The sequence below is a fragment of the Syngnathus scovelli genome, chromosome 1 (genome assembly GCF_024217435.2).
Source record: "Syngnathus scovelli strain Florida chromosome 1, RoL_Ssco_1.2, whole genome shotgun sequence".
Taxonomy (NCBI): domain Eukaryota; kingdom Metazoa; phylum Chordata; class Actinopteri; order Syngnathiformes; family Syngnathidae; genus Syngnathus; species Syngnathus scovelli.
In genome coordinates this window covers 1,814,098-1,828,449 of record NC_090847.1, presented here as the reverse complement: position 1 = coordinate 1,828,449, position 14,352 = coordinate 1,814,098, and the positions used below count along the sequence as shown (strand labels likewise).

Here is a 14,352-nt window from a genome sequence, read left to right as displayed (position 1 = left end):
CATATTCCACTATTTTCTGACATATTACAGATCAAAATCGTAACTGAATCATACATGTTCTGCACTGTCATTTTGAATAAATTTCCTGTTTTTAAATAATGAAGGGATAGAAGTTTAACAAATGTTTTTTTTTTTAAGATTAAGAAAAATCAGTTGCCCTCTAAAATTTAAAATTACATTGTATCCATGTGATTGGTATCGGCCGATCACCCTCATAGAAGATTGGTACCAGTATCGGCATCTTGAAACCCTGATCAGAACATCCCTAATGTACCGTAATTTTCGGACTAAAAGTCGCTCCGAAATATAGCTTGCATTAGCCATAAAATACACAATAACGTGAAAAAAAACATGTATAAGTCGCTTTTTGGGGGGAAATTATTCAACAAAATCCAACATCAACAACAGACATGAACGAGCAACAACAGGCTAAACGACAGGTATGCTAACGTGACAAACACAAACGAAGAGCTGAGAACGGGCCTGACGTAACATTCAGAGTTATTAAAAAAAATCTTACATAAATAATACGTTTATAAAACCATCTGTCCAATTCATTAAATCCATTGATCGTCGTTTGTCAACAGTGGGTGCGCGCCGCTGACGGCGCTTGAACTTCAAAATATTCCACAGGTCCATATAACGATATATAAATTAGATATCAAATAACTATTATATAAGCCATAATATTATCAAACCATCTGTGCACTCTAAATCATTAAATACATCGATCAAATTCCTCTTCCTTTGTCAACAACGCCGCGCGTGCGCCCTGACGTCAGCCTTGTCGCTATTCCACAGATCTAGTATATAACTATATTGTAGCGTTAACAAAGTACAAGGAAAGACGGGGTTTGGTAAACGGCTCTTTATTTAACAAAACAAACTTCCAAGCGTGTGGTGGCGTGGACTTCCAGCCACGGAGGTGGAAGAGAGATCCATAGAATAGGACCGGGCGTGCGTAAAAGCCATGACCGAGCCCCATCCACCGTCCCCTGACAGCCACCCGGCCGAGCGCCGGCCACCGACTTCTATCCACGAAGGTGAAATTGAGCTCCGTAGAGTAGGACCGGGCACGCGTAAAACCCATAATAGTTTTTCAAACCTTCTGTGTCACTCCAAATCCTTAAATCCTTCAAACTCTTCGTCCTCCGTGTCACTTAGAAACAAAGCCGCTAATGATGCCGGTAGTACGTGGGGCCCTTCATCATCCTCATCATCCCGTGTTCAATCCTTGTCCTTTTTGTAAACAACCGCCGCGCCGCGCTGCTGACGTCACTTGAAATTGAAATTACAGTAATCCCTTGCTACATTGCGGTTCGTTTATCACGGTTTCACTTTTTTTTTTTTTTTAATTCACATATACGTCGCTCCTCATTATAAGTCGCCCCCCCACCCAAACTATGGAAAAAAACGCGACTTATGGTCCGAAAATTACGGTATACGATGACCTTTTATCCTAAAGGAATTATTGAAAGAGAGAAATTAATACACATGGTTAAGACATGTCAAATCTGCACGTAAGTGTCCCGACCTCCATTTAAAAGGCCAAACTCTCCCTTGTCCCCGCGCCGCTGTAATGCAGCTCTCATGGGGAGACGAGAGTTAAATAAGCCGGGGGTGAAGAGACTCGTCTGAGTTGCTGACCACCTTTATTAAATTAGGAGGGTGCGGGTTCGATTCCACCTCCGGCCCTCCCTGTGTGGAGTTTGCATGTTCTCCCCGGGCCCGCGTGGGTTTTCTCCGGGCACTCCGGTTTCCTCCCACATTCCAAAAAAAAACATGCTTGGTAGGCCGATTGAAGACTCCAAATTGTCCCTAGGTGTGAGTGTGAGTGCGATTGGTTGTCTGTCTCTGTGTGCCCTGCGATTGGCTGGCAACCAGTTCAGGGTGTCCCCCGCCTACTGCCCGATGACGGCTGGGATAGGCTCCAGAACGCCCGCGACCCCCGTGGGGACTAAGCGGTTCAGAAAATGGATGGATGGATAAATAAAGGGCGGCTCGGTGGAGCACTGGGTAGCACGTCCGCCTCACAGTTAGGAGGGTGCGGGTTCGATTCCACCTCCGGCCCTCCCTGTGTGGAGTTTGCATGTTCTCCCCGGGCCCGTGTGGGTCATAAAAAGATTAGATTGACGCCAATCAACACAGTGGTGTCCAAACTTTTTGCAAGGAGGGCCAGATTTGATAAAGTGAAGGGGCCCGGGGGCCAATAGTTTTTTCGGACATTTTTTAACTACAAAAATTTCATGCAAATACACACTGTTATAAAACAAATTTCATTGTCCCAATTGTCTTTATTTTTAAATGACAAAATAACCCAATATAAGCCACTTAGGCAGATGTGAACAACTCTAAAAACACAAATTCTGCCTTTCATTCATATCTGAAGAGTCAAGTAACATTGAACGAACTGTATGAAATACTTTAAATTTACATCCATCCATCCATCCATTTTCTGAACCGCTTAGTCCCCACGGGGGTCGCGGGCGTGCTGGAGCCTATCCCAGCCGTCATCGGGCAGTAGGCGGGGGACACCCTGAACCGGTTGCCAGCCAATCGCAGGGCACACAGAGACAAACAACCATTCGCACTCGCACTCACACCTAGGGACAATTTGGAATGATCAATCGGCCTACCAAGCATGTTTTTGGGATGTGGGAGGAAACCGGAGTGCCCGGAGAAAACCCACGCGGGCTCGGGGAGAACATGCAAACTCCGCACAGGGAGGGCCGGAGGTGGAATCGAACCCGCACCCTCCTAACTGTGAGGCGGACGTGCTACCCAGTGCTACCGAGCCGCCACTTTAAATTTACATGAGTTTAAAATTATTTTTGCCTCATGAACATTTTAAACAGGAGTTATAAGTAATGCAAAGTTGGCTGTTATTATTAAAACTTAAAACAAGTGAATTTTGCTCTTGTCATTTACAATATCTTTCAGAAAGTAATAGTTTATGTCACGTTTACAGGTTCATAACATCAACAGTATTAACATGGCCACTTCGTAATATTCAATATTAATATTTACTTTTGATTTACTATTGACTCACAGCCCCGTGTAAAGAATCACTGTTGTGATGCCAGTTTAGCTTGGAGCTGCTTCACTTTATCAGCGCGGTCACTCCCTGTTAGCTTGTCTTATGTATTAGCATGTTTAGTCTGATAGTGTCTCTTTAGGTTGAAATCCTTAAACAAGGCTCTCTTTACAAATTAGACAAACACAATTGCCTTGACTTTCAGTGAAGAAGTATTATAATTCCCATTTCTCTTGAAAGCGACTGCCCTCAATGTCAACTTTCCTTGTTTTCTTTGCAGTCGCCATGGCAGAAATGAGAGGAGAGTGGTGGTGCTGCCACCTCTTGGTAATAGGAGGAATTATATTTTCACGTTTCATGATTTGCTTATTCAGTTTGACAGTGCAGGCAGGCCATAAATAATACATTATAAAACCGAAGCTGTGGGCCGTATGAAATCTGACCGGGGGCTGGATTTGGCCCGTGGGCCGGACTTTGGATAAAGTCAAGCGACGCTCGTGTAGGGTAACGAAGGTCGAGACACGGTGTCAGAATGACTGCGCCCTACTTGTGGCTCTGTTCTGATTTGGGGCTTTTGTTAAATATTGGATATATTTAGATGTCTTTGTTAAGACTTCAAGGATTCGTTAATTTACACTAGTGCGCACTTGCCCTAGCTGAGCTTAAGATAACTATTTCGAACCGAATCTGACAATTCCTGATGTTAAGGATTAAAGCTGTCTTCACTTTAAAAAGAATCGAATGGATTTAAAGAATTACTATGATAGGGAAATAAAGAAAATTCAAAGTTCTAATTAGTGCATATAAAACCATGCTCAACATAGTTAATACGAAATAATCGATAACCGAATAAAGGATTAAGAAGAAATTTAATGAATAAGCAAGAAAATGAATTACAAGTCGAACAAACAACAATAATTCCACTCACCAATCTCAGAGCAAAAGAGAAGACAAAAGGTCTAAAATGCTATTTGGTTGAACAAGTCGAGTGATCAGTTCTCCTTTGTTTCAAAATCCGAATTTTGTTTAAAAAGAGGAAAGGTCTGCCGATGAGGAGATTAGCCAACGCTGTTACATTGGCGTCTTCGCCTTGCTGCCAGACGAAGCTGTCTCCTCTGCCTTCCTCGAAGCTTAAAATTTGACAAAGTCCAATTCGAAGCTTAAAATTTGACAAAGTCCAATTCGAAGACTCTAGAAATTCATCTTAGTAGATTTTGGTCCAATCTCAAAAATAATGAAAAATCCATCTTCGTCTAATTGGCGTTCTTTACTCCGGGCAGTGTCAGGGCCATCACTCTGACCAGGAAGAAGAGCCTTGCTCTGTGTCAGGACGACATATTTATAGGCCTTCCTTGCACGTGACTTCCCCTATAGGTCTCCCTGCACGTGACGGGGATTTCCCTATAGGCCTCTATAGGTCCCCATAGGTCTTCCTGCACGTGACGGGGATTTCCCTATAGGTCTCTATAGGTCCTCCACCTATATTTTTTCTAAAAATAGACTGCAGCTGCATCCTCGACCGGATAAGGTGACCTCTGGGTCAGGCTCATGCGTGGGATCGCAGTCTTCCACCACTTAATAGTACCACTATTAACACTTGATGTCTCCTCTCAACTTAATACATTAATGTATAGATGGAACAACAATGTTAAATGCTTGTTGGATATTGATTAAACATTGCAACATCAATAACACATACATCTTGTCTAGTAATGATCAACTTAACACAATCATACTTAGCCATAATAATGGGTTCTTCTAATTTTAACATATATAATGATATTAAACTCAATCTGTTACAGATTAAAATTATGGCAAAGCAAAATCATATTCCAAAATTGTGTGTTACTACGTGTTCAAGCAGGTCGTGTCCTCCCAATTGCTAACAATTTAATTAATTAGATTTGTCACAGGGATGAGACTTTTCCATGTTTTTTTTCTGTCGAAAGTATCATTTCCGTGAATCGTGTAAATTCATTGAGATTTTTTTTTTAATATATATATGGGGGGGGGGGGGGGGTACGAAAGCGGGCAACGTTAGCCTCGGCGACTTGCGAGCATTCGCCCGCCCACTGCAACGGCATCTTTTGGCACATCTCAAGGCAAAATTAGTAGAGCTGTGAGTACGGAAATTGGCTTGCCTCTGTAAACCTAACTCACTGGCAGCAGTGATGCGACTATTTTCGGCAGCATTTTGGCGCTACGTTCGGCACATAATTTCCACTTGTTAACTTAACTTACGCAGAGAACTAGTGTTTTTACACAGCCGCAATGTAAATTTGCGATTGGGTTTTCAACACTTGTAGACAAATTATTTACCGTATTTTTCGGACTATAAGTCACGTTTTTTTCATAGTTTGGGTGGGGGGCAACTTATACTCAGCAGCGACTTATATGTGAAATTATTAAAACATTTTTACTTGATCATTAACACATTACTTACTTACTAGTATAGTTGATCACTTCACATGTTATTTTCACTTTAAACCGCATGAGGGCGCACTATGGCTGTGGAATAATTGGAGCCTCACTGACAATGAGTTCCATTCAGTGACTTCCGGAGTCAAGAGATTTAATGATTTGGAGTGACACAGATGGTTTGATAAACTTGTTATTTATGTTATAGTAATTTGACATATAGTTTATTTAGAGTAGCAACGTGTATGTTGTTAGACTTCAGTAGTTTCCGATTGTCTAGCGAGGCCGTGAAGGTGGGGGGGAAGGGGGAAGAGAGATCCAGGGCGCTTGCTTGGAGCACACACACATATGGTGAGCTCTTGTTTTGTGAAATAAAAAGACGGTTACTTTGGTAACGCCACAATATAGTTATATACGTAGATCTGTGGAATAATTGGAGCCGCAACTGGCGACGAGTCTGACGACGAGTCTGACGACGAGTCTGACAACGTGTCTGACGACGAGTCTGACAACGTGTCTGACGACGAGTCTGACGTCAGCGGCGCATGGAGTTCCGGAGTCAACAGCCGTTTTTTTAAATTTTTTTAAAGTGACACAGAGGACGAATATTTCGATGGATTTAATGATTTGGAGTAACATGGATGGTTCGATGAAATTGTTGTTCATATTATAGTTGGATATATAGTTTATATATAGTTATATGAGCCTGTGTAATAAGTTGAACTGCAACTGACGCCAGTGGCGCACCGCACACACTTCCGGGGTTAGATGCGCCGGTGTTTACACAAAAGACAAAGATTCAAATGGATTTAATTATTTAGAGCGACACGATGGTTTGATAAAATTGCTGTTTATATGATTGTTATTTGATATATAGTTTATATCTAGTTATATGGACCTGTGGAATAATTTGACAACGAGTCCGACGTCACCGGCGCGCCACACACGTGGCGTTGTTTACACAAAGGACGAAGAATTTGATGGATTTAATGATTTGGAGTGACACAGATGGTTTGATAAACGTGTTGTTTTTGTTATAGTTATTTGAATCACTGTTAATGTTACATCAGGCCCGTTCTCAGCTCCTTGTTCGTGTTTGTCACGTTAGCATACCGTGTCGTTTAGCCTGTTGTTGCTGGTTCATGTCTCTTCTTGGTGTTTGTTGCGGCGACCTGGGAGGTGCGCACCTGTCTGTGGGTGTGTGGCCACAAGGGGTCACCGCAGGTCTATGACGTGAACGCGCAGCATGCAGTGGAGCGCCTCAGAGCGCCTCAACAGCTGAGCGCAATCTATCCTGATTGGGAGCACGCACACACCAGGGTTCATAAGCAGCAAACAGCTCAATCCTCTTGTCCAATGAGCAGCAGCAGCAGCAGCAGCAGCAGCAGCAGCAGCAGCAGCAGCAGCAGCAGCAGCAAACAACAATCCTTTCAATCAGTGAGCAACACAGCAGTAGCAACGAATCGCACTGAGCTCCACGGAGAAAGGAGAAAACTCATGGGAAGGGAAGACCAAAGGGACTACTGGTTATTCACCTTGATTCTTTCGCTCATTAGAAACCCGAACAAAGAGTGGAATCCCAGTCTGGTCAAGTCCTTCCTTTTCAAGTGTGGAAACCCATGACGTTTAAATACACTTGCCAGTGTTGGATTTTGTCAAAAACATTTCCCCCAAAGTGCGACTTAAACTCTGGTGTGACTTATATATGTTTTTTTTTCCTCTTCATTGTGCATTTTATGGCTGATGCGACTTATACTCCGGAGCGACTTTTAGTCCAAAAATTACGGTAGTGAGATAGATCTAGGGCCTACTCAGTTTTCGCCAGCATGAGGCTCATGCCGGGGAAATAGACAAGCCAAACGGGATCAAGAACTGCTTCAGATGGGCATGGCTTGAGAGCAGCGGCATTATACAAACCGGGTTCGGTTGAAGTTGGGAAATTGTGTAAAATGTAAATAAAAACAAAATACAATGATTTGAAAATCCTTTTCAACCTATATTCAATTGAATACACTACAAAAACAACATATTTAATGCTCAAACTCATAAACTGTATTTTATTTTTCATATTCAAGATTCAAGATTTTTTTATTCGCCATGTTTGAGCGTGCCAAACAAGGAATTTGACTTCGGTAAATCACAGCCTCTGTTCAACATTTAGGTGACTAACAACAACACTCAGGACATGTGAAGAACGAAAGATATTCTCAAACACCCCCTGATCTTAAACTCCCAAGAGGGCAAGGAAAAACTCAAAACTCCAGCTAGGGGAAATGAGAAACCTTGAGAAGAGACAACAGATGGGAGGGTCCCTCTTCTAGGATGACCAGGCTGCAATGGATGCAGAGAGGACACATAGTACAAACAGTGTAGACAAAAAAGGTGTGGCAAGCGGGATGTTATTGCACAGTAATGACTCTGAGACTCTAAGAGTGGTTAATATAATAATTAACTTAGAATTTCATGGCTGCAACACGTGCAGTAGAAGTTGGGAAAGGGCATGTTTACCACTTCGTTACATCACCTTTCCTTTTAATAACACTCAAACGTTTTGGACGAGAGGAGACTAATTCCTTGAGCTTCTCATGCGGAATTCTTTCCTATTCTTGCTTGATGAACCGCTTCAGTTGTTCAACAGTCTGGGGTCTTCCAAAAACAATTTGAAAAGAGGACTCATCAGACCACAAAACTTTTTCATTTTGCATCAGTTCATTTTACATGAGCTCGGGCCTAGAGAACTCGGCGGCGTTTCTGGATGTTGTATATAAACGGCTTTTGCTTTGCATGGTAGAGTTTTAACCCGCACTTACTGATGTAGTAACTCTATTTACTGACAGTGGTTTTATGAAGTTTTCCTGAGCCCATTTGGTGATATCCTTTACACACTCATGTCGTTTTTAAGGCAGTGCCATCTGAGGGATCGAAGGTCATGGTCATTCAGTCTTGGTTTCCGCCCGTGGTGCTTACGTGCAGTGATTTTACCAGATTCTCTGTTAGAGATTTGCTCACTCCAACTTATTTTGCAAGAACGAAACAGGAGACAAGCAAGTTCTTTTAGACACCTGCAGGTGGAGAGTCCATTCGTCGCTGTCTGAACAGCGATTATCGAATGAAGTCTAAAAGTCTCCTCCCTGCAAGGGCATATTTATTAGGAGGAACAGAGTGGGGGTGAGTGGACAGGTTTGGTGAACCCCCGGCCTCTGATAAGATCAGAGCAGGGGGTGTTTTACACTGTTGTGGGAAACAGAACAACTTTGATTGCTTCCCCTGCAGCTGGTCAATCAAGCAGAGGAAGCAACCACTTCATCTTACTCTGCATTGTGAGGGCAAGACGTGATTGATTTAATCATTACATTGTGAGGGCAAGACAAGATTGATTTAATCATTACAGTCTACATTCCAACATAATCCTACGATAAAGATAACCTGGAAAACCCTAACATCTCCCTCCTGTTTTATCATATGATTATGTCACCCCAAACAACAAAGACAAGTAAGAAGGAAAAAAAACACATATATATATATACGTATAATGAAGAAAGTAGAATGGTAAAAATAAAAACAACAAACAATGATAGCAACACTTTCCAGTGAAGATGAGGCATTACCTCAACACCCCAGATCAAACTTATTGTGTAAGCGAAAAACCTGCTGGCCAGATGTTATTAGCAGGAAAATTCTTACACGGCCCCGTTGCCACAGGCGGCCAGAATGCTATGAATAACAAAAAATAAAAAGAAAAACACAGAAACAGTACATCATTGTATCCATCACTTGTGAAGCATTTTCGATGGTCAAATCATCAAGTTTCTGTAAAACATGCTCAACAGAACAGCATCTACGCAATCCATGTTTCATCATCGTCATCACATCCGTCATTTCTAAGGAGTTGTATATGAACCTGGGCTACAGTAGAGGACACAAACTTCGACACAGCAGACTTCAAACATGGGATAACGCAGGTCGTAAACGAGCACAACACCACCAGCACAACAAGCACAGGAGACAGCAATTTGAAAAGCAGTTGCCACCAGTTGCCAGAGAAAAACCACGAAAAGAAATCAAACTGATGTGGGACCTTGTCATTAGACATGGCCTGCTGTAAGTTCTTCAGTGAATTCATGGCGTCGTTGATGTGGGTGTCATTTTCTCCTGGTATGTATGTGCAACAGGAAGTCCCAATGATGTGGCACACACCACCTTGTGCTGCCGTCAACAAGTCCAGAACCATCCTGTTTTGCAAGACCATCAGTCTGATAGCCTGAATCTTTCTATTTTGTCCATCGTTGACTTGCAGCGAGAGATTCACAAAGGATTGAAAACGATAGTTCAGTGTCTCGATGAAGAGCGATAGTTTCCCAACCCCAATCTGAGGGAAGAGCGCAAGGACAACTTTGTCTCCGGCAGACCATACTTTATGGTCCTCTGGAACGTTCACACCCCAGACAGGGTCATGAGGGTCAAAGGTTGCAACTGCTCTGCGTCGAGTCCAGAAGAGTTGTGTGCTCCTGTCAGCTGATGATGTCATATCCTGTAGGTGTGGTCTGTCACCCACACTGGTGCACACACTCCTGTCCAGTTGGCGGGCAGCATCGGATAAACCTGAAATGGCTCTCTTATCTTGACACTCATCGGTGATGTCCAGAGCTCCCATCCAGTTTCCTCCTGGAGAGCAGTCGTCGTTAATGCAGACGTGGGTCTTGTTACCTTGGATGTAACATGTGTAATTCACTCCAGCTGGTCTCTCTGTGTAGGCCACTTGTGGTATTGTTCGTCCTTTAACAGTCACATTGAGATTTGTCCAGAACAGCTGATCACAGGCACCGTCAGCAAGTCCAGGGCGGTAAGGGTCAGCATCTTTGACTGTGACGGCACGGTGCTGATATCCAACTCCTCCCATGGATGCCATACATTTTGCTTCAGTGGCATTCATTGCTCTGGCCTCCAAGCGAACTTGCGTGGAGGAAGGGGGGAGTTTCGAACACACATAGCACGCCTCCTGTGTGTGAGCTCTCACAGTGAACCTGAGGGTTGTCCACCTGTGAGGGGGAGAGATCAGGCGGCAGTAAATTTGCATTGGACACATCTTTCAGTTTGAGCGTCCTGATTAGATAATCTGCCCAGGACTGCTCTTCATCTGTTGCTTGCAACTCTCGTAGTCAATTGTAGTGCCCATTTAACTGGCAAATAGGAGTTTTTTTTTTTTTTTTTTTTTTTTTTGAAACAAGCTCTACAAAAAAAAAATGTTTTGAATATGAATCAAATCCATATGTTGTATAAAGCTGACTGACCTGCCCCACTATCCCTCCTCTTGAGCCATGTGACGCGCACCATGGCTCAATATTGCAGCCCATTTGCATCGGTTCTTTGGTAGGGTAGGTCATTTATAGATGCCATTCTCTAATCTTGCCCCTGTTTTGACAACTAGCTTAGCAAGTAAATGGATGGCCTCCCCGAATGGGGAGCGACTCAGCTAGCAAATGATTAGACATTTTCCCTTTGTTGTAGTTTCTTTTGTTACTTTTCAATCGTTTTCTCATTGTTTATCACAAGAATCTTAGAAATTTGAATACAAATCAAAACGTATGTTTTATTTTACTCAATTGTATGATTTAGAGAATCCATATGTAGTAAAGTTTTGTAGTACTACATATGATTTCATCATCATTTAGTTTGACTTTCTTTCCAAAACGGTTCTTAATTTCTCAGTTCACACATCTTCTACATGTGTTACTGGTTCTCCATTTTTTTTTCTCTAGTTAATTATCAATCCAAAAGCTACGTGTTTCTTTCTAACATTCAACCTGCTCAAAATCACTCTTTCATCAAAGTCGCTCTAATTTTCCATAGTAGTCGCCAACAACTTCAACCATTCAACCTGTAATTTCTTTTCATTCAGGCTATCATTCATCAATGTTCATTTGCATCTCACACGCAGTCTCCAAAAAGGAGTCTTTCTATCACATTGGTCCCAATTCATCCAAGCTCACCACACAACATTCATATATCATTTTCAACTTAGGTTTCCTGGTAGAACAATCCACCAATTCAAAAAAGACTTAACTAAACCAAACAACTGGCAAATTAATCTGAATTTTTTCTTTGTTTTTAAATTTGAAGAACTCAATCTCTCAGATTTAGCTTGCATTTAGAATTTTATATAATCTTATAACACAACCAATCAATTATTCCTATTAAATGTAGCATTGCAAAATCTTAAATTCACAATTTAGCTTCTTCCAATTCCTGAAAGCATGTTCTGTCATTTTTTTTCTTCGAATTTCTCATGTGGGCTCGACACTTAACATGCACTAGTGTGGATTAGTTTCTGCTTGCAAACAGATTTCTCTCTTTTTCCTCTCATTTTTATCTTTCAAAATCATTTCTGTTCTGCTGTGCAAATTGGATAGACCACAGTCTAGCAAAATTTTTTTTATACTAAAACTTTAGCCAATGTTCATCATTTTAACATACGCACACACATGCACAGCTCTCGCACGCAAAAGGTAGTTCCCAGCACCAATGATTCGTCACAGGCTGGCCATTTCCTGTGGTCGATCATGAGCTGGTCCCTCCCATGCACACGAGGACAGCACATTCTAATTTTATTTATTTATCTTCTAGAAGCAAGTTGCATTTCTTTACCACTTGAACTCTCAACTTCCTTTCTACTCCATACTTTCTCTTCCACTTCGGCATATATTGCATACAATTAAGAAATCTACTTGCCATGAACTTCTCGTTTTAAAGAAGAGCAGAGCAAGAGATTTACCGTTTTTATTTCCCATATTAATTCTAGTAGTTTTAGGTTATACAATCTCTTTGTCTCAAAAATATTATTATTATTATTATTACTATTATTACTTATTTATTTATTTAACTATTGCTTTGAGGATCCTCAATGCAGGTTTAAATTGACCTTTCAACAAATTACTAGCCTGTTTTATTGCCATGGATCAACGCTAGAACTGCTTTTTAGTCAATTTATCCTACCAGTCACACACTCAATCACACAAACTCCAGCGCTTTTTTAGGCCTCATGGCTCGGACAAACCAAAGCCGTATCTCATAGCTCGGATAAACCAAAGCCGAATCTCATAGCTCGGACAAACCAAAGCCGTATCTCATAGCTCGGACAAACCAAAGCCGTATCTCATAGCTCGGACAAACCAAAGCCGAATTTCATAGCTCGGACAAACCAAAGCCGAATCTCATAGCTCGGACAAACCAAAGCCGAATCTCATAGCTCGGACAAACCAAAGCCGTATCTTTAGCGCTTTAACTTACTTGTCCCCTGGTTCGTTGCACCGCCGGATCCCGTCAATCCACCTCTGTCAGACGAAGGCAGACCTAAGATGCTGGCCCAGCGAAGAATTCTCTTCCCAGGACTTTCTTTTCCAGGTCCTCCTAATGGACGCTGGCTTGTCGACAATGCAGCACGTCCTCCTTCGCCGGTCAGATGGTGGGTATGAGGATCCCGGGTTTCGGCACCAAAATGTTAGAGATTTGCTCACTCCAACTTATTTTGCAAGAACGAAACAGGAGACAAGCAAGTTCTTTTAGACACCTGCAGGTGGAGAGTCCATTCGTCGCTGTCTGAACAGCGATTATCGAATGAAGTCTAAAAGTCTCCTCCCTGCAAGGGCATATTTATTAGGAGGAACAGAGTGGGGGTGAGTGGACAGGTTTGGTGAACCCCCGGCCTCTGATAAGATCAGAGCAGGGGGTGTTTTACACTGTTGTGGGAAACAGAACAACTTTGATTGCTTCCCCTGCAGCTGGTCAATCAAGCAGAGGAAGCAACCACTTCATCTTACTCTGCATTGTGAGGGCAAGACGTGATTGATTTAATCATTACATTGTGAGGGCAAGACAAGATTGATTTAATCATTACAGTCTACATTCCAACATAATCCTACGATAAAGATAACCTGGAAAACCCTAACATTCTCTGAACCTTTTGATGATGGACCGTAGATGTTGAAATCCCTAAATTCCTTGCTATTTTGCTTTGAGAAATGTTGTTCTTAAACTGTTCAACTATTTTCTCACGCAGTTGTGGACAAAGGGGTTAACCTCGCCCCGTCCTTGCTTGTAAATTACTGAGCATGTTTGGGGAGGCTCCTTTTATACCCAATCATGGTACCCAATTAGCAATTAGCCTGATCACAGGCTATATATATATATATATATATATATATATATATATATATATATATATATATATATATATATATATATATATATATATATATATATCACACATACATATATACACCCCAGACCCTCGGTCGGTCCCCCAGACCCCTGGTTACTTTTCAGTGTTTTTTCACATTTGTCATTCTCATCCCTGTTATCAGTTTCCATTTGGTCATCCCTATGTGCCAAGCTTTAACACCATCTCCTGGTAAAATTTGGAACTACTACATGTTTTAGGGTTGCCAATTTGCCTGCGCCAAATCCTTCTTCTTCTGTCGTATGACTTCAGACTTGCAGCTCTGTTGAGGCGAGCCAGGTCAACGTGTCGTCGTCCAGATCAATCAGGCCTTGTTTGCCATTCGGTGGCCGGTGTTTAGGGCAACTGCTGATGATGTGCTCTACTGTCTGGACTGGGTCCCCACACTCGCAGGAGGCACTATCTGCGAGTCCCCACCTCTTCATTGCAGCTCCATAGCGTCCAACGCCTGTCCTCAGGCAGTTGAGGGTTTTCCACTGTTTCCGGGGCAAGTCCTGGCCAAAGACGTCTGTGGGGTCATTGATGTAGTGGTGCAGCCGAGATGGTTCTGCTGACTTCCACTGTTCTCTCCATTTGGTCTTGACCCAGGTGGCCTTGGAAGTGTCAGCTGATGTTGTGCTGAGCAGCTCATGGGCTTGGCTGGCAAAGGGGCGTCGTGACTTTA

General features: G+C 42.4%; 2 protein-coding genes across 5 annotated transcripts in view; one reads left to right on the top strand and one right to left on the bottom strand.

The window, feature by feature from the left end:
* Positions 1–14,352, top strand: part of slc7a11 (solute carrier family 7 member 11) — a 246,158-nt gene that overhangs the window by 228,820 nt on the left and 2,986 nt on the right. The window lies entirely within an intron of this gene.
* Positions 8,502–13,386, bottom strand: LOC125981049 (endogenous retrovirus group FC1 Env polyprotein-like). The gene is made up of 2 exons (XM_049740881.2): positions 10,160–13,386; positions 8,502–10,054 (listed from the first exon to the last, which is right to left on the bottom strand). The coding sequence occupies exons 1-2, from the start codon at positions 10,536–10,538 to the stop codon at positions 9,291–9,293; spliced, it is 1,143 nt and encodes a 380-aa protein (XP_049596838.1). The 5' UTR covers positions 10,539–13,386; the 3' UTR covers positions 8,502–9,290.